Source organism: Hemicordylus capensis, chromosome 1 (genome assembly GCF_027244095.1).
Source record: "Hemicordylus capensis ecotype Gifberg chromosome 1, rHemCap1.1.pri, whole genome shotgun sequence".
Classification (NCBI taxonomy): Eukaryota; Metazoa; Chordata; class Lepidosauria; order Squamata; family Cordylidae; genus Hemicordylus; species Hemicordylus capensis.
Window position 1 is genome coordinate 202,135,253 of NC_069657.1, and position 22,477 is coordinate 202,157,729.

Consider the following 22,477-nt stretch of genomic DNA (forward strand, 5'->3'; position numbering starts at 1 on the left):
TCAAGACAACTTTGATTACTTTACAATAAATCAATATATAGTATCAATCATACAGACTTTAAGGATAAATAATGCCTGCAATTCTGTGAACAGTTACTTGGGTGTAAGCCCCAATGAACCCAGCAGGCCTTACTTTGTAGCAAGCATGGGTACAACTGGACAGAAAAGCATAAAAAAATATGTATTTTAAGGAACCAACCTGTTATTTTAACTCCATCCTTGGTTTCAGTGGGAACTCCAACACCAAATTCATTTTCCCCAGAGACTCTGAAGTAGTAAATTCCACCTTCTTGTAGATTGGTGACTTTGTACGAAAGACGATGGCAATTATTGGTTACGGTGACCCAAGCTTTCTTGCTTGCTTCTCGTTTTTCAATGTAATAGTTCTTCACTGGAGCACCACCATCATTTTCAGGAGCTTCCCAAGATAACACAGCTGATTCTTTTGTTACATCTTTTATAACAATATTAGAAGGAGGTCCTGGTGAATCAAGAACTTTAACAACTAAAGTCAAAGAAGCTGTGCTCACAATATTTTGTAATGTTAGGGTATATTTTCCAGAATCATTTCTTGTTGCTTTTTCAATGGTAAGTGAGGTGCAGCTATCTGAGGAATCAATATTTGCTCTTGTGCGAAGATCACTATCTGGCTTACTCCACATCACATTAGGGATGGGTCTGCCTCTGAAAGGAACAGTCATTGTAAATGATCCACCGGCTTTCACAATTAATGTCTTTCTCATTTCATTGTCAATATCAAAAACAGGTTCTTCTTCTCTTTCTTTTGCTACTTGAGGTTCTGAGCTATCACTTGGATCACTAGTGCCAACTTTGTTGATGGACCTGACTCTGAAAACATATTCAGCCCCTGATGTAAGGCCAATTACGGTGTATTCTGTGCCTCTCAAGCTTTGAATAGCAGTTGACCAATCCGTTTCACTAGTTTGCTTGTATTCAACTGTGTAACCAGTAATAGGTGCACCTCCATCAAATAGTGGCTTTGTCCATCCAATTGTTATATGTGACCTTGTAGAGTCCACAATCTTGGGCTTAGATGGAGGTGATGGCAGGAAAACTGGATCTTCTGCTTTAATTAGTGGGGAAGTGTCACTAGGAAGACTAAGACCTCCAGCATTTTCTGCATATACTCGGTATTCATATTCACATCCTTCTCGAAGGCCTGCAGATTTCACTCTTAGATCATAAACTGGCTTTTTGTTTACACGTATCCACCGTAGGCTGTTTTTCTCACGTCTTTCAATTACATATCCAGAAATTTCACTACCTCCATCACTGTCAGGTCTTGCCCAACAAAGGGTCATGGATTCCTTTGTTACACTGGTAATTTCTAAGTTTTTGGGTGGGTTTGGAACAGTGAAAGGATCTAGAGCCTTGACAGCATCACTTTCCAAAGGTTCACCAACTCCGTATTTGTTAACACCCATGACTCGAAAGATATATTCATTTCCTCTGAGTAGTTTTGTCACTTTGCAGGATGTTGTTGGAAGCTCTCCTTCACAAAGAGTCCATGCAATTCTACTGGTCTCGCGTTTTTCTACAATATAATGATCAATCTCAGCACCTCCATTTTCTTGAGGTGTTCCCCATGACAGGTGACACTTCTCAGCAGTAAGTCCTTTGATTTCTAGTGGGGCTGCTGGTGGACCAGGTCTATCAAGTACTTTGCAATTGACAGCTAATGATCTGGTTCCTGCAACATTTTGTAATGTTAGCACATATTGCCCTGAATCACGTCTAATGCAGTCTTTAACAGTTATTGCTGTGGTACGATCTGTTGAAACAATTTCAACTCTTGCCTTTTCCTCAATCTCTTTGCCATCTTTTGTCCATGAGAGTACTGGCAAGGGTCGTCCTGCAATATCAGCATTAATTTTCAAGACCTCTCCAGCTTTAACAACAACAACATCCCTGAATTTGACATCCATCATAATTCTTGGAGCGTCAACATCATCCTTTACAGTCACTGGCCCAGTTGAATCAGACGGCTCACTAAAGAGCCCAGCTGCATTCCTTGCAATAACACGGAATTCATATCTCTGGTCTTCGGTAAGCCCTGTTACATCAAAGAAGGTTTCTTGTACATTGGTGAAGTTGCACTTCAGCCAACGGCCCTCTGGTAATTCTTTCCGCTCAATAATATAGCCTGTGATCTTAGCACCACCATCATATTCTGGTTTGGCCCATGAGAGTGAGACACATGTTCTTGTAATATTAGTCACTTCTGGTTGACCAGGAGGATCACAGGGGTCTCTTGCAGCAACAGGCTCACATGATTTGCTACATTTACCTACTCCTACAATGTTTTCAGCATACACACGATATTCATACATCAGTCCTTCATCAAGGCCCGTGACCTTCATCTGTGTGTCGCTTATCAGTGTTTTATTGACTTTAGCCCAAAGGATGCTGCTTCTTTCCTTACGCTCAAGGTGATAGCCAAGTATTTTGGTACCTCCATCATTAACTGGTGGCTGCCAGCTTACAACCATAAAAGCTTTTGTTGCATGTACAACTCGGGGAGTACCAGGTGGACCAGGAGGATTAAATGGATACTCTGCAACAACAGGTGTAGTTTCAACATAGGTGCTCTTGCCATAGCGATTTTCTGCACAAACACGGAATTGATATTCTGTTCCTGTGGTTAAGCGAGCAATTTTAATTGACGTTCGGGCAACAGCTGCAGAAACAATGCTCCATGTAGTTGTAGATGTTTCTCTTTTCTCCACAATATAATTATTAATTTGACAGCCACCATCATACTCTGGGGGTTTCCAAGATATGGTTATATTGTCATTACTAACATCATCAATATGCAGTGCAGTTGGAGGTCCTGGCCTGTCCAGTACAACTACAGTGATGGAAGCTATTGTAGACCCAGCAGTGTTTGAAACATTTAATTCATAACTTCCTACATCTTCTCTTGAAGCTTCCTTGATTGCTAGTGATGTTGATGTTTTTGTTGTTTGGACATTTACTCTAGTTGTTTCTCTTAAAGGTAACCCATCTTTCTTCCAACTAACTGATGGAACTGGCCTTCCTCTGATGGGTACATCTATTTTAAGATCTTCGCCAGCTTTAACACTGAAAGTATTGAAAAGAAGCTCAACTGAAGGCTGGATTTCAATATCCTTTGCAATGACTGGGACTCCAAGCTGTCTTGGATCACTTTTCCCTTTTTCATTAACTGCACGGACTCGGAAAGTGTATTCTTCTCCCATAGTCAATCCTGATATTGTGGCTTCTAAAGTCTTAACTTGTGTACAGGTGCTCCATTTTTCACTTCCTTTAGTTTGCATTTCAACTACATAGCCAGTTATTTTACTGCCACCATCACTCTCAGGTTTCTCCCATTTAATAGTAGCACTGTGGCGTGTGACATCAACAAGAGTCACTTTTCCAGGTGGGTAGGGTGCTTCAGAAACCTTAACTGGGTCAGGTGTTTCAGCTGGCAAACCAGTTCCATATTCATTTGCAGCCAAGACACGGAAGTAGTAACTGCATCCTTCTTGTAGCTGTTCAATTCTGAAGACATTCTTGGTGCAGTTATTTGTAATAGTGGCATAAGCCTTTCTTGTAGTTTCTCGTTTTTCAATTATATAGTTTGTTATTTTAGCTCCACCATCAATCAGAGGAGGCTCCCAAGCTAATGTCACCAAGTCTTTCTTGACTTCTCTGATTTTCAAGTTTACAGGTGCACTTGGTGTATCAAGTACTCTCACATTAACAAAAGCTGACTTTTTGCCACTGTTGTTTTCTAAAGTGAGATTATATTTACCGCTGTCAAATCTGTTTACATTATCAATGACCAACATTGTATATGAACTGGTAACTTCAACTTGAGCTCTGTCACTCATAGTGCCTTCTGCCTTTTCCCATTTTACTTCTGGCTCTGGCCTTCCTTTGATAGTGACAAACAAACGCAATGTACCACTAGCACGCACTGTGACAACTTTTCTGAGATCTGCATCCAGTTCAATTTCAGGAGGTTCTGTTTTTTCGGCAGCAATGACACCACCAGGTATAGTCGCTGGTTCTCCAACTCCTTCAGAGTTGATGGCACAAATGCGGAAGTTATATTCACTATTCTCTTTCAGTTTTGTTACTGTGAATTGTTTCCCTTGTAGCCCTGATGGTGGTGTGCAGGTTGTCCATTCATCAGCAGTAGCTTCTTTACATTCCACAATGTATCCTTTAACAGGTGCACCACCATCATAAATGGGCTTGTTCCATGCAAGGGATACAGATGATCTGGAGGTATCTGTTACTTTCGGATTGCTTGGTGGACCTGGTGGATACACTGCATCACAAGCACGGTAGAAAACTGATGGTTCACTAGGTTCACCTATACCAGCGGCATTTTCAGCAGAAACCCTAAACTCATAGAAATGTCCATCTGTCAGTCCAGTTACTCTTAACCGTAGGTCTGTCAGTCTCTTTTTATTGCATTTAGTCCACCGAATTCCATCTTTGTCTCGCTTTTCTAGTATATAACCTTCAATTTCAGCTCCACCATTGTCTTCTGGACGACCCCAGGTTACAATCATAGAGTCTTTTGTGATTCCAGAAACTTCAGGTGTTGAAGGAGGGCCTGGGGGTTTGTATGGATTACAGGCCAGCACAGGCTCAGATTCCAGTGGTTCACCAATTCCATATTTGTTGACAGCCATTACACGGAAAATGTATTCATTGCTTGGGAGAAGCTTAGTTACTTTGTGGTTCAGAGCTTGCACATCAGATGCCACTTGTGTCCATGAGAGCCGGCTTGTCTCTCTCTTTTCTATGATGTAATGTGAAATGCTAGAGCCACCATCTTGTAAAGGTGGTCCCCATGCCAGATAACATTTTTCTGCAGTCACACCTGTTACCTTCAAAGGACCTTCTGGAGGTCCAGGTCTGTCAAGCACTTTTACAGTGATTGGTATAGACTTTGTGCCACCAACATTGCTTAGTTTAAGTGTATAGATGCCTCCATCCACCCTGATGCAATCTTTAACAGTGAGTGTTGTTCTTTCAATTGTAGACTTAATTTCCATTCTTGCAGTTGCTTCTTCAAATTCCTTTCCATCTTTTGACCATATAATATCAGGAATAGGCTTGCCGTGGATGTCAGCCTCAAGAACAAATGTTTCTCCTGCATGAACAACAATGACGTCCTTGTATTTTGGATCCAGTGAAGCTCTTGGTGCTTCAATTTCATCTCTAGCAATAATTGGTCCTGTGCTTTCAGATGGCTCACTAAAGCAACCAGCTGCATTTCTTGCAATCACTCTGAATTCATATCTTTGGTCTTCCACAAGACCAGTTACTGTGAATTCGGTTTCTATTACATTTGTAAAACTGGCTTTCATCCAACGACCTTCAGGCAATTCTTTCTTTTCCACAATATATCCAGTTATTCTGCTGCCACCATCATATTCAGGTTTCTTCCATTTTAGTGTGACATAATTTCTAGTAATAACGATGGCATCTGGACGGCCAGGTGGATCGCATGCATCTCGGGCAACATATAATTCAGATGTTTTGCTAACCTTGCCAATACCAACAATGTTTTCAGCAGAAACTCTGAATTCATATTCAAGACCTTCTTCAAGGCCCTCTGTTTTATATTTTGTGTCCTGAATGAGGGTCTTATTCAATTTTGTCCATAGAATGCTGTTTTTATCTTTACGTTCCAGATTGTATCCTAGTATTTTGCTTCCTCCATCATTAACTGGTTCATGCCACTGTACCAACATGTGGTCCTTGGTAGCTGAAGTGACAAATGGTGTTCCTGGTGGTCCAGGCGCCTTGTATGGATATTGCACAAGAACTGGTTTAGAATCTAAAGCACTGCTCTTTCCGTATCGGTTTTCAGCGCTAATTCTGAACTGGTATTCAGTGCCTGTTTTAAGATTTGTTACTTTAATTGTTGTTCTTGCAACAGTTGCTGATACCATCTGCCAGGTAGTGGTGGTAGTGTCACGTTTCTCTACAATGTAGTTGGATATTTGGCAGCCACCTGTATATGCTGGGGGTTCCCAGGATAGGACAACGAAGTTTGAGCTAACTTCATCAAAGCGGACAGGTCCCTGTGGTGGACCAGGCTTTTCTAGCACAATTATATTGAGATGCTCTGTTGCTGTGCCTGCTGCATTGCTTGCTGTTACAGCATATTTCCCAAAGTCATCCTTGTGACTTTCTTTAATATGCAAGGTAGTTGATGTTGGTGTATCTTCAACATGTAACCTGGTTGTCTGTTTTAGTGGCAGACCATCTTTTTCCCAAGTGATAGTTGGGGTTGGTCGAGCGATGAAGGGTATTTCTACCTTAAGGTCTTCTCCAGCTTGTACGGTATATGTATTAAACATCAGTTTGAAAGCTGGCTGAATTGTCAGATCTTTAGCAATCACAGGAACTGCCAGTGGTCTAGGATCACTTTTTCCTTTTTCATTATATGCCTTAACACGGAATTGATATTCATGTCCAGAACTCAAACCAGACACAACTGCATTGCATACTTTGGTTTCAGTAACCACAGTCCATTTATCGGCTCCCTTTGGTTGCATTTCAACAATGTATCCTAGTATTCTGCTACCTCCATCATGTTCAGGCTTTTCCCACATAAATGATGCACTTCTCTGAGTCACATCAGTGAGTGTGACTTTCCCAGGAGGCAAAGGTGGTTCTGCAGCTTTTGAGGCATCTGCAGTTTCAACTGGAACACCAATTCCAAATTCGTTTTCAGCCATGACTCTGAAATAATAAATCCCCCCTTCAGTAAGATTTTCAACTCTGAAGCTTGTTTTGCTGCACTTTGCACTCACGTTGGCATATGCTTTTCTGGTTGACTCGCGTTTATCAATCACATAGTTCTTTATCTTTGCACCACCATCATTAGCTGGAGGTTCCCATGTCAGTACAGCCGAATCTTTCCTTATTTCTTTGACTACTAAATTTTGTGGTGGTCCTGGTGTATCAAGTACTTTAACTGTAACAAATGCAGACTTGGAACCACTGCTGTTCTCCAATTTCAGCATATACTTTCCAGCATCATTTCTATCACAATAATCAATTGATAACTGTGTGTAATTCAGGCCCTTTTCAATTTGAACCCTATCTGTAAATTCTCCTTCTTCTCGAGACCACGTGATTTCAGGAATTGGGCGTCCTTTAAATGGTATATTTATTCTGACAGATCCACCAGCTCTAACTACAATTCCTTTCCTTAGCTCTGAGTCAATATCAAGTTCAGGAGCCTCAAGTTTATCTTCCGGTTTAACTGTACCAGGAACAACTGCAGCTTCACCTACTCCTATTTTGTTGAGGGCACACACCCTTAGCTTGTACTCTTGATGTTCAGTGAGCTTTTTGATCTCAAAACGATTGACTCTCAGACCAGTCTGTGGAGTAGCTATTGCCCATTCTTCTTCATCAGCTTTGCAGATTTCTACAATATATCCAAGGATTTCACTGCCACCATCATAAATAGGTTTACCCCATGCAACTGTAATTGAATTCTTGCTGGTATCTACAACATGGGCATTAGTAGGTGGGCCAGGCTTGAACATAGGATCACATGCTTTCCAGTAGGGAGTAACCTGACTTGGTTCACCAATTCCAGCTGCATTTTCAGCTGATACTCTAAATTCATATTCATGATCTTCTGCGAGTCCTGTAACTCTTAATCGCAGATCTGTAATACGGCGTTTATTACATTTCACCCATCTGATACCGGCTCTGTCTCTTTTTTCTACAATGTAGCTAACAATTTCACTGCCACCATCACTATCTGGACGATGCCAACAGATGGTCATAGAATCCTTTGTAACATTGGTGACTTCTAGGGACTTTGGTGGACCAGGAACTACAAATGGATTTTTCATCATTACTGGAGCAGACTCCAGAGGCTCGCCAACTCCATATTTGTTAACTGCCATAACACGGAAGATATACTCATTTCCTTCCAGAAGTTTTGTTACCTTCAGCATTGTGGCTACAGCGTCTGATGCAACAACTGTCCAAGCAAGACGGCTTGTTTCTCTCTTCTCAATGATGTAGTGAGAAATGTCACTGCCTCCATCGTGGATTGGTGGAGCCCATGCTAAAGAACACTTTTCAGAAGTAACTCCAGATACTTGAATACTCTCTGGAGGACCTGGTCTGTCTAGTACTTTTACTGTTACTGGCACTGATTTTGTTCCGGCAACATTGGAGGCTTGTAAAATGTATTGCCCGCCATCAATACGTATGGCATCTTTTACAGTGACCAATGCCTTAAAGTCTGTATTCCTTACTTCACATCGAGCAGTATCTTCAAGTTCTTTATCTCCTTTCAACCACACAATAGTAGGAATGGGTTTCCCATGGACATCAGCCTCAAGTCTGAAGGTTTCTCCAGCATTTACAACAATTGCATCTTTGTATTTTGGATCCATGGAAATTCTTGGAAGTTCAACTTCATCTTTTGCTGTGATTGGTCCGGTGCTATCAGAAGGTTTACTTACTGTACCAGCAGCATTTCTTGCAATTACTCTAAATTCATATCTTTGGTCTTCAGTAAGGCCTGTTACAGTAAATTGAGTTTCAGTGATATTAGTAAAGCTGGCTTTCATCCATCGGCCCTCAGGTAGATCACGTTTCTCCACTACATAGCCTGTAATTTTGCTGCCACCATCATATTCTGGTTTAGTCCACTGCAGAGTAATTGAGCTCCGTTTAACAACTATAGCTTCTGGGCATCCTGGTGGGTCACATGCATCACGTGCCACATAGCATTCTGAAACTTTGCTTGTTTTGCCTACACCAACAATATTTTCTGCAGAAACTCTGAATTCATATTCAATGCCTTCTTCAAGGTTAGTTGTTTTATAGTATGTGTCTTGAATAACGGTCTTGTTTACTTTTGTCCACAAAATGCTGTTTCTTTCCTTTTTCTCAAGATGATAACCTAAAATTTTACTTCCACCATCATTTATTGGTTCATGCCACTGCACAACCATAGAGTCTTTTGTAACTGTTGTCACAAATGGTGTGCCAGGAGGACCGGGTTCTTTGTAGGGATACTGAGCAACAATAGCATCCGATTCTAGGCCAAAGCTCTGTCCATACCTATTTTCAGCAAATATTCTAAATTGATATTCTGAGCCGGTTTTGAGCTTAGTCACCTTGAGGGTAGTTCTTGCAACAGTAGCTGAAACTGTTTCCCATACAGTGGTGGTTGTATCTCTCTTATGAACAATGTAATTAGTAATTTGGCAGCCACCAGTATATGCTGGAGGATTCCATGATAATGTAATACTTTCAGCACTAATATCATCAAATTTAACAGGGCCTTTTGGAGGATCAGGCTTGTCCAGTGTTATAATTTCAATAGATGCAGATTTTTGTCCAACAACGTTAGCAACTGCAATTTCATATATTCCACTGTCTTCTTTATTGATCTCTTTAATATTCAAGATGGTAAGGTTAGGTGAATCACTTACATTAACCCTAGTTGTCTGTTTTAATTGTATCCCATCTTTTGTCCAAGTAATCGTAGGCTTAGGTCGACCGGAAATTGGTATTTCAGCTTTCAGGTCTTGTCCCACTTGCATACTGTAGCTGTGGAATGCAGGTCTCACATCTGGTTCAATGACTAGATCTTTGGCAGTTATTGGAACAGCAAGTGATCGTGGATCACTCCTACCCTTTTCATTTACAGCCATCACTCTAAAAAGATAGTCTTCTCCTTGAGTTAGGTTAGTGACAAGTGCTTCAAGAACTTTAACTCGTGTACATTCTGACCATCTGTCACTGCCCTTAACTTGCATTTCCACGATGTATTGTAAGATTTTGCTTCCACCATCATGTTCAGGCTTTGCCCAGCTCAATGACACACTGTTTCTTGTAACATCATCCACTGTTATCTTTCCTGGAGGCTGAGGAACTTCAGCAACTTTAACTGGATCACTTGTTTCTGCAGAAAGACCAATTCCAAATTCATTCTCTGCAGAAACTCTGAAGTAATAATAACAGCCCTCCTGAAGTTGGTCCACTTTCCATGATGTCTTGTGGCAGTTTGTGACAACAGCTGCATAGGCTTTTCTTGTGGCTTCACGCTTTTCAATAATATAATTTTTAATTTTAGATCCACCATCTATCACCGGAGGCTCCCATGCAAGTGAAACAGAGTCTTTGGTGATATCCTTAATTTTCAGATTAATTGGAGGACCTGGGGTATCTAGTACTCTTACACTGACAAAGGCAGACTTTGTTCCACTGCTGTTTTCTAAAGTAAGAGTGTATTTCCCAGAATCAAATCTGTTAACGTTGTCAAGAACCAGTGAGGTAAAGCTGCTAGTGCTGTCAATAATAGCTGCCTCTCTGATGTCACCATCTACTTTACCCCATTTTACTTCAGGTACTGGGCGCCCTCTGATAGGAACAAATAATCTTAAGGAACCACCAGCTCTTACATTTATAACTTTCCTCAGTTCCATGTCAAGGTCAAGGTCTGGAGCTTCCATCTTTTCTTCAACAGTAATAGTTCCAGGAACATCAGCATGCTCTCCTACTCCTGCCTTATTAACAGCACAAATGCGGAATTTGTATTCATGTTTTTCCAATAATTTCTCTACTTCCATATTTGTTTTCTTAATTCCAGTTGGCGGTGTGCAAATTGTCCAGTCCCCAACACTTACATCACATGCTTCAACAATGTATCCTTGAATTTCGGAGCCACCATCATAGATTGGTTTACCCCAGGAAAGGAAAACTGAAGATCTTGTAACATCTATTGCTTTGGGATTATTAGGAGGACCTGGCTTGTATATAGGATCACAAGCCTTATGGTAAGTAGAAGGTAGACTTGGCTCACTGGGGCCAGCAGCATTTTCAGCTGAGACTCTGTATTCATAATTATGATTTTCTATAAGTCCAGTTACTCTGTATCGAAGTTCACTGATCAAACGCTTGTTACATCTTGTCCATCGAATGCCTTCTTTATCACGTTTTTCCAGGATGTAACCCAAAATTTCACTGCCACCATCAGAGGCTGGTCTGTCCCATACAACAATCATAGAGTCCTTGGTGACAGCAGATACTTCTGGGGCCTTTGGTGGAAGTGGCACTACAAATGGATTTTTTGCAAGCACAGGCTCAGATTCAAGAGGTTCACCTACACCATACTTGTTGACAGCCATGATACGGAAAATATATTCATTACCTTCCAAAAGCTTAGTAACTTTGCAACTAAGAGTCTGTACATTGGCATCAACTAAAGTCCAAACTAAGCGGCTTGTTTCTCTTCTTTCAATGACATAATGTGAAATGTCACTACCACCATCCTGAAGTGGGGGTTTCCATGCTAGCATACATTTTTCAGCGGTAACTCCTGTTATAGCAATAGGCCCTTCAGGTGGGCCAGGTCTGTCAAGAACCTTGACATGGATAGAAGCTGTTTTTTCACCTGCAACATTTTTCACCAGCAAAACATAATGCCCACTGTCAACCCGAATGGCTTCCTTCACACTTAGGCTTGTGGCAAAGTCAGTACTTTTTATTTCCAAACGTGCTGTGTTTGCTAGTTCCTGATCACCTTTCAGCCACTGAATAGATGGCAATGGTTTGCCATAAACATCGGCATCAATCTTGAATGATTCCCCAGCATTCAGTACAATTGTTTCTTTAAATCTGGGATCCAAACTTATACGAGGTGGATCTACTTCATCTCTTGCTGTGACTGCCCCCGAGCTTTCAGATGGCTCACTGAAGACACCTGCAGCGTTGCGGGCAATGACACGGAACTCATACCTTTGATCTTCAACTAGGCCAGTTACTGCAAACTGGGTCTCAATTACATTTGTAAAGCTTGCTTTCATCCAGCGGCCTTCTGGCAACTCTTTCTTTTCAACAATGTATCCTGTGATCTTGCTTCCACCATCGTATGCTGGTTTTTTCCACTGAAGAGTAACAGAGTTTCTTGTGACAATGATAGGCTCTGGACGGCCTGGAGGATCACATGGATCATGGGCTGTGTAGCATTCTGAACCTTTACTTGCCTTTCCAATGCCAACAATATTTTCTGCATAAACTCTAAATTCATATTCAAGACCCTCTTCAAGTCCAGTTGTTTTGAATTTAGTGTCAGGAATTGCAGTTTTGTTCAGTTTAACCCAGAGGATGCTATTCCTTTCCTTGCGCTCCAAATGATATCCAATAATCTTGCTGCCACCATCATTGACTGGTTCATTCCACTGTACAACCATACTGTCTCTGGAGACTTCTGTTGCATAAGGAGTTCCAGGTGGCCCAGGTAGTTTGTATGGATATTGGGCAACCACAGACTCTGAGGTGAGATATGTACTCTTTCCATATCTGTTTTCAGCAGCAATTCTGAACTGATATTCACTTCCAGTTTTTAATCTACATGCTTTTATTGTTGTTCGGGCAACAGTTGCTGAAACAATCTGCCAAACAGTGGTGGAGGTATCTCGTTTTTCTACAATATAATTGTTGATGGAACTGCCACCATCATATTTGGGTGGTGCCCAAGAAATGGTAATACTGTCTGCAGTTACTTCATCAATCTTTACTGGTCCAGTTGGAGGTCCTGGCTTGTCAAGGACAACAATATTAAGAATTTCAGTAGCTTCTCCTGCAGTATTAGAAAGTTTTACTAAATATTGTCCAACATCTTCTCTACAAGCTTCCTTTATTGTTAGTAATGAGTTGTTTTCTGTGCTTTCTTCATTGACTCTAGTTGTTTGTTTAAGTGGCACATTATCTTTAAGCCATACTACAGCTGGCTTGGGTCGACCAACAAATGGAACATCAACCTTTAAGTCTTCACCTGCTAGTACACTGAAAGTGGTAAACAGTAGTTTGAAGGCTGGTGGTATCACAAGATCTTTTGCAATAACTGGTATACTCATTTGTCGAGGATCACTGATTCCTTTTTCATTTTGAGCTGAAACACGGAAAGAATATTCTTCACCCTGAATCAGTCCAGTTATAGTAGCTTCAGTAACTTTTACAGTAGCACATGTGGCCCATCTGTCACTGCCTTTACTTTGCATTTCTACAATGTAGCCCAAAATTCTGCTTCCTCCATCATGTTCAGGTTTTTCCCAAGTTAAAGATACGCTTTTTCTTGTCACATCTAATAGAGTTATTTTTCCTGGAGGAAGAGGCCTTTCTGATGCCTTAACAGATTCTGATGTTTCAACAGGAAGACCTATTCCATATTCATTTTCAGCAAGGACTCTGAAATAATAGTTGCAGCCTTCTTGCAGCATGTCCACTTTCCAGCTGGTCTTATGGCAATTGGCCACAACAGTTGAGTATGCTTTTCGGGTTGCCTCACGCTTTTCAACAATATAGTTCTTTATTTTAGAGCCACCGTCTATGAGGGGAGGTTCCCATGTCAGTGTAACATATGACTTTGCGACCTCTTTTATTTTCAAGTTCTGTGGGGCTCCAGGTGTATCAAGAACTCTAACAATTACAAATGCTGATTTGCTTCCTGAACTGTTTTCTATAGTCAGTATATACTTGCCACTGTCAAATCTATTCACATTTCCAACTGTGAGTAGTGTATAAGAGCTTGTAGATTCAATAGTAGCTTTGTCTAAAGACTCTCCATGTTCTCGTGACCATTTTACTTCAGGTGCAGGTCTTCCTTTAATTGGGACAAAGAGTCTTAAAGTACAGCAAGCTCTAAGAATCACAATTTTACGCAAGTCTGCATCAAGTTCAATCTCTGGAGCTAGCATCCTTTCTTCAGCCTTTGGTGTCCCAGGAACAAGAGCAGGTTCTCCAATACCTTCAGAGTTCATGGCATATATTCTGATTTTATACTCCTGGTTTTCTTTTAGATTAGTGATGGTAAAGGAGGTGGCCTTCAGTCCTGCAGGTGGAGTTACAATTTTCCAGTCATCCTCCTCAGGTAATGTTATTTCAACCATGTAGCCTGTGATTTCTGAGCCACCATCATATATTGGTTTATTCCAGGCAATGGTAATGGAGGACTTGCTTGTATCTAAAACACGAGGATTACCAGGTGGACCAGGTTTAAACACAGTATCAGAAGCTTTGTAGAACTGACTGCTTGGACTTGGTTCACTTACACCAGCAGCATTTTCAGCTTTTACTCTGTATTCATATTCATGGCCTTCTGTGAGTCCAGATACTTTATAACGCAAATCTGTGACAACCCTCTTGTTACACTTCACCCAGCGCAGTCCAGCTCTGTCACGACGTTCTACAATGTAATTGGTTATAGGACTTCCACCGTCGGAATCAGGATGTCCCCAGCAGACAATCATAGAATCTTTGGTAGCAGCTGTAACTTCAGGTGTCTTGGGTGGATCAGGTGGTACGTATGGATTTACTGCAAGAACAGGCTCTGATTCCAAAGCTTCACCGACTCCATATTTGTTAACAGCCATGACACGGAACACATATTCATTGCCTTTCAAGAGCTTTGTGACTTTTAATTTTGTCACTGGAACTTCTGTGGCTACACTTGTCCAAGCCAATCTACTAGTCTCACGTTTTTCAACAAGGTAGTGGTCAATACTGGCACCTCCATCATCTAAAGGTGGTAACCAAGACAGTATACATTTTTCTGTGGTTACATCAGACACAGCCAAAGGCCCTTCTGGAGGACCAGGTCTATCTAGAACTTTAACATTGAAAATATGCTTTGCAAAGCCGCCTGGATTGGAAGCTGTCAGAGTATATGCACCTCCATCTCTTCTTGTGGAGTCTTTATGGGTAAGAACTGTCGAGAAATCTGCTATTTTTATTTCCAATTTTGCTGTATCTTCAAGCTCTTTTCCTTCTTTCGTCCATGCTAGAGTTGGTGGAGGGCGGCCAGCAACATCAGCTTCAAGTTTGAAAACTTCACCAGCTTTTAATACTAAAGTTTCTTTGTATTTAGCATCAACCATGATCCTTGGTGCTTCAATGTCATCTCTGCATGTTATGGCATCTGATGGTTCAGATGGTTGGCTAACAGCACCAGCAGCATTTCTAGCAATCACACGGAATTCATAAGCAGCATCTTCTGTGAGACCACTAACAGTGAACTCAGTTTCTAATATATTGCTGAAATTAGCCTTGAGCCATCGGCCATTGGGAAGGTCTCTCTTTTCAACAGTGTAACCAGTTATCTTAAAGCCTCCAGTATATTCAGGTTTGGTCCATTTAAGTGATACTGCGTGTCTTGTGATATTGAGAGGAACTGGCTTACCAGGAGGATCAATAGGGTCCAGGGCTAACGTTGGTTCGGATGGCTTGCTTGGTTTACTTTTGCCTGCAATATTTTCTGCTATGACTCTGAATTCATATGCAATGCCATCTGTAAGACCACTTGATTTGAAGATGTTGCCTGATACTAAGGCTTTACTTACAGTCTGCCAAAGAATGCTATTTCGTTCTTTTCTTTCGATGTGATATCCTAAAATTGGACTTCCTCCATCAGTAAGTGGCTCATGCCAGCTAATAGTAATCGCATCCTTTGTGACAGCAACCATTTGAGGAGTTCCTGGATGTCCAGGAACTTTAAATGGAAAACTAGCGATTACATTTTCTGAACTAATGGATGGACCAGAACCATATCTGTTTTGAGCTTTAACCCGGAATTGGTATTCTGTTCCCGTAGTGAGGCGAGCAGCTTTAAACGTGGTACGTATGACAGTAGTTGCTAACTCAGCCCATGAGGTGCTGTCAGTTTTACGCATTTCTACAACATAGTTACTTATTGGCACCCCTCCATCATTCAGTGGAGGTTGCCATGAGAAGGTGACAAAGTCAGATGAAATTTCATCAAATTTGATTGGTCCGGTGGGAGGCCCAGGAACATCATGCACCTGTACAGTTATAATATCACTAACTTCACCAATAATGTTTTTAGCTGACAGTGGATATCTGCCACTGTCATTTCTTGTGCATTCATTAATAGTCAAGATGGTTGCAGTAGCAGTGTTTTCGAAGTTTACCCTTTGGGTTTGCTTGAGCAACTGGTCTTCTTTTTTCCAAGTAATAGTTGGCCTTGGGCGACCAAGCACAGGAATCTCAATTTTGATATTGTCACCAGCTTTAGCAATTACTGTTTTCTGATAAATACCACGCAGATCAAATTCTGGAAGCATCATTTGCTCTTTGACAATAACTGGTCTGCTTTCCCTTGGATCACTTCTTCCAGCACTGTTAACTGCCATAACCTGAAAAGTATACTCTTCATTTTCACTTAAATTTTTTACTAAACATCCTAATGTTTTCACAGTTGTTATATGTGTCCACTGAGTTGAACCTTTTTTCTGTGCTTCAATTACATAGCCAGTAATCTTGCTTCCACCATCATGTTCTGGCTTTGGCCAAGCAAGACTGACTGAGTTCCTTGTGATATCCATAATATTAAGGCTCTCTGGAGGTGATGGTGCTTCAGTTGCTCTGATAGGTTCAGCAGTTTCAGCAGGTTCACCAATTCCAAATTCATTTTCAGCCAGTACTCTGAAGTAATATTCACACCCTTCAGCCAAATTAGGAATCCTAAGGGAACATTTCTGGCAGTTTGTTGTGATGGTTGAATATGCTTTTCGTGTTGACTCGCGTTTCTCAACTATATAATTTGTTATGCGTGAACCACCATCGATGAGAGGCATATCCCACTGCAAGGTGATACTATCTTTAGATATTTCTCTGGGTTTAAGATTTATTGGTGGTCCTGGTGTATCAAGAACTTTGACATTTACAAAACCGGTCTTCTTGCCAGCAGCATTTTCAAGGGTCATTACATACTTCCCTGCATCATATCTATTACATTCTGTGATAATGAGAAGAGTGAAAGAGTCTGTATTTTCAATATTGGCACGTGCTTTAAGTGGAATATCATCCCTGGTCCATGTGACTTCAGGAGCTGGACGTCCTTTAATTGGAACAAATATCCGAATGCTCAGACCAGCTCTAACAACAAGAGTTTTTCTCAGCTCAGCATCTAACTCAAAATCAGGAACCACTTCCCGCTCCTTGATTTCAACATCTGGAATCTTTGCTGGTTCACCAACACCAGCTGCATTGATGGCAGTAATTCTAAAATTATATTTGGCTCCTGGCTGGAGATTAGCAACAACAAATTCCGTGATTCTTAGAGCAGTCCCTGTGGTATCTTTGATCCACGTTTCTTCTCCTTCTTTTTGGTGCTCCACAATATAGCCAATAATATCAAGTCCACCATCATAATGAGGTTTTCCCCATGCTAGACTAGCAGTAGTCTTTGTTGTATCAGTTACTCGTGGGTTTGAAGGAGGTCCTGGTGGATCTATAGTAATGAAAAAAGATTTTTAAAAGATATTAGACCTTTTATAGATAATGTGCTGTTAATGCAATATGAAGGAATTTCTCAAAGAACAGAAATTATACTAACATGCAGCATCCTTGGTTAATACTGGTTGAGAAATATCACTTGGTGGTCCAATTCCTGCTCTGTTTTCTGCACTGACACGGAATTCATATTCATTTCCTTCTAGGAGTCCAGTTGCTTTGCACCTAAGGTCCGACACTGGTTTCTTTGTAACTTTGACCCATCTCACACCTTTCTTTTCTCTTCTTTCCAAATGGTAGCCTGTGATTTCACTACCACCATCATCCGTTGGTCTCTTCCAGGTAACTGTAACAGTGCTTTTGGTAACATTTGACACTTCTGGTTTACCAGGAGGACCAGGGGGACCTAATACAGAGAGGGGGAAAGTAGATTTTGAAAAGCACTGAAATCTTTATATTCCACAGTAAAGTTACATTTAAAATGTGTTCATCGGCTTTGCTTACCAAATCTGTCCACCATCTTAACGGGTTCCGATTGCGTTGGTTCTCCCTTGCCATACTGGTTCACAGCTGAGACACGGAAGAGGTATTCATTTCCTCGAATAAGCTTAGCAACAACATGCCTACAAGACTGAATGTCTTCTGTAACCAAAGTCCATAGCAGCCGGCTAGTTTCTCTCTTTTCAAGTACATAAGACTTGATTGGTGATCCACCGTCTTCTGTAGGAGGTGTCCATGTGAGAGTAGCTTTTTCTGCAGAGACATTGCCGACTTCAACTGGTCCAGGGGGACCTGGTACATCTAAAACTTTTACATGCACATGTTCTTGTTTAGTGCCAAAAGGATTGGTTGCAGTGATTGTATATTCACCAGAATCTTTTCTAGCTGCGTATTTAACACTAAGTGTAGAAGAAGTTGGAGTTGATTCAATAAGAACAGTCTCAGAAAGCTTAAAATCTTTCCCTGCTTTGGACCACACCGATGTTGGAAGTGGTTTGCCAAGGATGCTGATAGCAGACATTGTAATAGTCTCTCCTGCTTTAACAGTAAGGCCTTCTTTGACAGTGGGGTCAATAACAATAGTTGGTGCCTCTGTACAACGAAAAGTATTTAGTTAGAAAATAAAGTTAGAATAAAATACATTTAAACATTAATTTAACAAATGTAATGGATGTTTTAATAGGGAAAACACACCATATTCATCCTTGCAGATAATGGCTCCAGTAGTTTCTGATGGAGGACTAATAGCTCCAGCAGTGTTCTTAGCTCTAATTCTGAATTCGTACTTGGAACCTTCCATAAGGTCCGTAACTGTAAATGCACATTCCTGAACATTCACATGATTTGCCTTCATCCAAGACTTTGCAGGTAGATCACGTTTCTCCACTATGTAGCCAATCAATTTGTGTCCACCGTCATACTTTGGTTCTGTCCAGATCAAAGTAACTGAGTTTCGAGTTACACTGATAACTTCTGGTTTCCCAGGAGGATCTGAACAAAAAAGAATGACAGAATAAAGGAATAGGAAAGCAGACACCATACAGTGTTCCCTCTAACAGGGATTCCAAGATGTTGTTCACTACAACTCCTATAATTCCCAAACAAAAGCCATTTCAGCTGGGGATTCTGGGAGTTGTAGTCTACAACGCCTGGGAATCACTGCTAGAGGGAACACTGACATGACAGTTTTCTAACTTAGCATAACTTTATTTTCTCTTGGCAACTTACCAATTGGATCTAAGGCAACAACTGGTTCAGATGGCAGGCTTGGTTTACCAACTCCAGCTAGATTGATTGCCATCACTCTGAATTCATATTCCAAACCTTCAGTTAATCCTGTCACCCTGAAGTCTTTCATCCTTAGTGGAATCTTGTTTGCTCGCTTCCATAAAATACTGTTTCTTTCTTTATATTCAATGTGATAACCTAGAAAAGCACACCATTAGCATTATAATTATTAATTATACACCACTTAATTATCATTTTAAATCATAAATGCAAATGCTGACCTGATAAAAACCAGCATTTTTGTTCTGCTCTGGTCTCTTCCTTACAAGATGTGTCCCTATGTATATAACCCTTCAAAAACCACTTCAGAATTATTCATATTTTTTGTAAAGCATCCTGATAAATAAGTCTACAGAAGTTCCTAAATCCCAAAGAGGGTTATAGGATGCCTGTTCACATATAATGAGGTTGATCATTTATTGCCCTCAAAATCTAAGAGAAACAAAAAGTATAAACTCTTCCAATAATCAAAAGTTTCCTCACCTGCATCTCTGTATTTACCACAGACTACCAGACACGTGACTAGAATTTACAAGCCTTAATAATCTTTTTACATTTCTAATAACATGATCTTAATCCAATATTAATCCAATTAAATTATTTTGAAGACCAAATACAGATAGTTATGATTATTATTCACCACAGACTTTTTTTTAAAGGCAGCTGCTGTACCTGAAAGGAAAGCACTGCACTATGGCTGATGTAAAAGATAAGTACATTAAAATGTATTACATCATGATTTGCGCTTGGGAATCTAGGAAGGAAATGCTAGAGGAAGCTTAAGCAAGATGAGATTTCAAAAGAAATACCTGTGATTGGTGAGCCACCTGTCTTTTTAGGATCTGTCCATGCTAGAGCTACAGAATCATGCCTAACCTCAAGGATTTTGGGTGGTGGTGGAGCATCAGGAACATCTAGGACAAGTAATATATATGAGGGAATTAGAATGAATCACAAACAATAAATTACCTTAAAATGTGCACGTATTACGTTAGGCTTACCAAAAGGATGCCTTGCAATTATAGGGTCAGATTTAAGGCCTTCGCCTACTCCATATTTGTTTTCAGCACTGATTCTGAAAGTATATTCACTGCCTTCATGAAGTCTTGTAACTCTATAAGTAGTTTTCTGAACAGCAGATGCACACGTCACCCATTTATTATTGACATTGTCTCGCTTCTCAAGGATGTAGTTAGTGATTTCTGAGCCACCATCGTCTTTTGGAGGACCCCATTTTAATGTCATAGCATCAGCTGTAACTTCATCAAATTTCACTGGTCCTGTTGGGATTCCAGGTTTACCCACAACTTTCACAGAAATTGTGCCTTCTTTGCTGCCAGCAATATTCTTCAGTGTGATAGTGTACTTCCCAGCATCATCTTTGTGGCAGTCACGTACAAGGAGTGTAGTGTTAACTGCTGTAGCTTCAAATGCAACTCTTCCTGACTCAGTGAGAACCTGATCTTCATCCTTTTTCCATGTCACAGCTGGTGCTGGCCTGCCCTTAATTGGGATTTTCAGACGGAAACAGCTCCCTTCTCTAGCCAAATAGCACAAGCCTGGCAGGTCTCTCAAATCAAGATCAGGTGCCACTGTAAATCAAAAGGTACTGGGTAAGACAGTGGATGCATTTATTTATTTAACATATTTTTATACCACCCAAAACTTATGTCTCTCAGTGGTTTACAAGATAAAACATTAAAACATTAGTTAAAAACAAAAACAAGAAATTTAAAACACAACAATTTAATTTTTTTAGAACAATATTCTAAAACAACATTCAAAATAATCAAAACAAAACAATCAAAACAAACAATTTAACTTTAGTTACTTTGTTCTTCAAGCAACAAAGAGTCTTGGGGCATCTGTGTTATTTTTGAAGCAGCAGACTAACACGGCTGCTCTTCTAGAAATTCTATTCTTCGCTAAACTCATACAGATAAGAAAACATAAACATCTACTCACCAATATCATCCCTTGCCACCACCGTAATCTCACTAGGTGTTCCATACCCAGATTCATTTTGTGCTCTCACTCTGAAAGTGTATTCCTTTCCTTCTTTCAAGTCTTTTGTCGAATATTGCAGAATCTTTGACCTCATTACTTCTTGCCATTGATTTTCACCAATCATAAGCTCAACAATATATGCATTAATACGGCTTCCACCATCACTAATTGGTTTTTTCCATATTAAATTGCAGGATGACTTTGTTACAATTGGAGCCTTTAAGTCTACAACTGGTCCAGGTGTTTCTAGCAGAGAGAGAAAATGATATTGGTAAGGTTCAGCATAAAATTGGAAGCAAAATAGATTTTCAGATAGGACAAAAATGTGATGTTTCTTACCAGAAGCTTTAACAGCATCATGGGTTTCACAAGGGTCACCAATGCCATATTCATTTTCAGCAAAAACCCGGAAAAAGTAAGATTTCCCTTCTTCTAAGTTTGAGATCCTGAAACTTGTCTTTGGACACTCTGTGGATACTGTGGACCATGATTTTCTCTCTGCATCACGTTTTTCAACCACATAGTTCTTTACTGGACTCCCACCATCAATTAAAGGAGGCTCCCATGAAATGAAGGCAGAATCTTTAGATGCCTCTTTTACAATCAGATTAATAGGTGGCCCAGGAGTATCTGTAGGAATACCAATTAACCATTTCAGTTATTTACCTAAATACAGAAAATATATTTCAATTCTTTTACATATAATTTTTAATTTCTAAATTTTCAATAATTTCAGCACTTACCAAGTACTTTGACCACAATGGTGTATGCCTTTTTGCCACTGCTGTTCTCCAGAGACAGAACATATTTTCCAGCATCGTATTTATTTACATTTTCACAGCGCAAGAAGGTGTCAAAATCAGTTGACTTGATATCTAATCCTTGTCTGTCTCTTATGTTGGCATCCACTTTAGACCAAGAAATCTTTGGAGGTGGACGCCCTCTTACTGGCACATAAATCCTCATTGTGACTCCAGCACGTAATACTAGGACTTTCCTCAACTCAGCATCAAGCTCTCCCTCAGGTGGAACTGCATTTGAAATAAAAGATGTTTGTAAAATAAAGTGCTTAGAAGTATCAGTGCAATGATTAAAAAAATTCCACCTGAGTGGAAAAGAACAGATAAAAAGGTAAAGGGGAGAAACCAGGCCCAGGGAATAAAACTTAAGTTAATTTTTTTTAAAGAAGGAAGGAGAGGAGAAATACGGAGTAAACCTGTCTACAAATTATTTCAGAATTTCTTCCCAATTTCAGCTTTCATGCCTGACTGAAGACTATGATGGCTTCTCATATCCTCCTTATAGTCTTCAGAACTGAGAGTCCTTAAGACAGCAGCCATTTGGCTGACCACGTTAAAATTCCAGTCAAACTGGGGCT

The 22,477-nt window shown here is 40.4% G+C and overlaps 1 protein-coding gene across 50 annotated transcripts in view; it reads right to left on the bottom strand.

Moving 5' to 3' along the window:
* The window catches only part of TTN (titin), a 323,095-nt gene that overhangs the window by 30,687 nt on the left and 269,931 nt on the right, over nt 1–22,477 (bottom strand). For all 50 annotated transcript variants that reach the window (XM_053268886.1, XM_053268842.1, XM_053268718.1 and 47 more), the window contains 10 exons: nt 21,843–22,130; nt 21,439–21,729; nt 21,058–21,345; nt 20,094–20,684; nt 19,902–20,006; nt 19,033–19,230; nt 18,499–18,795; nt 17,809–18,396; nt 17,408–17,710; nt 200–17,302 (listed from right to left, as the gene is read on the bottom strand). In XM_053268886.1, coding sequence (XP_053124861.1) covers nt 200–17,302; nt 17,408–17,710; nt 17,809–18,396; nt 18,499–18,795; nt 19,033–19,230; nt 19,902–20,006; nt 20,094–20,684; nt 21,058–21,345; nt 21,439–21,729; nt 21,843–22,130 — 20,052 coding nt within the window. The remainder of the gene's footprint in view (nt 1–199; nt 17,303–17,407; nt 17,711–17,808; nt 18,397–18,498; nt 18,796–19,032; nt 19,231–19,901; nt 20,007–20,093; nt 20,685–21,057; nt 21,346–21,438; nt 21,730–21,842; nt 22,131–22,477) is intronic.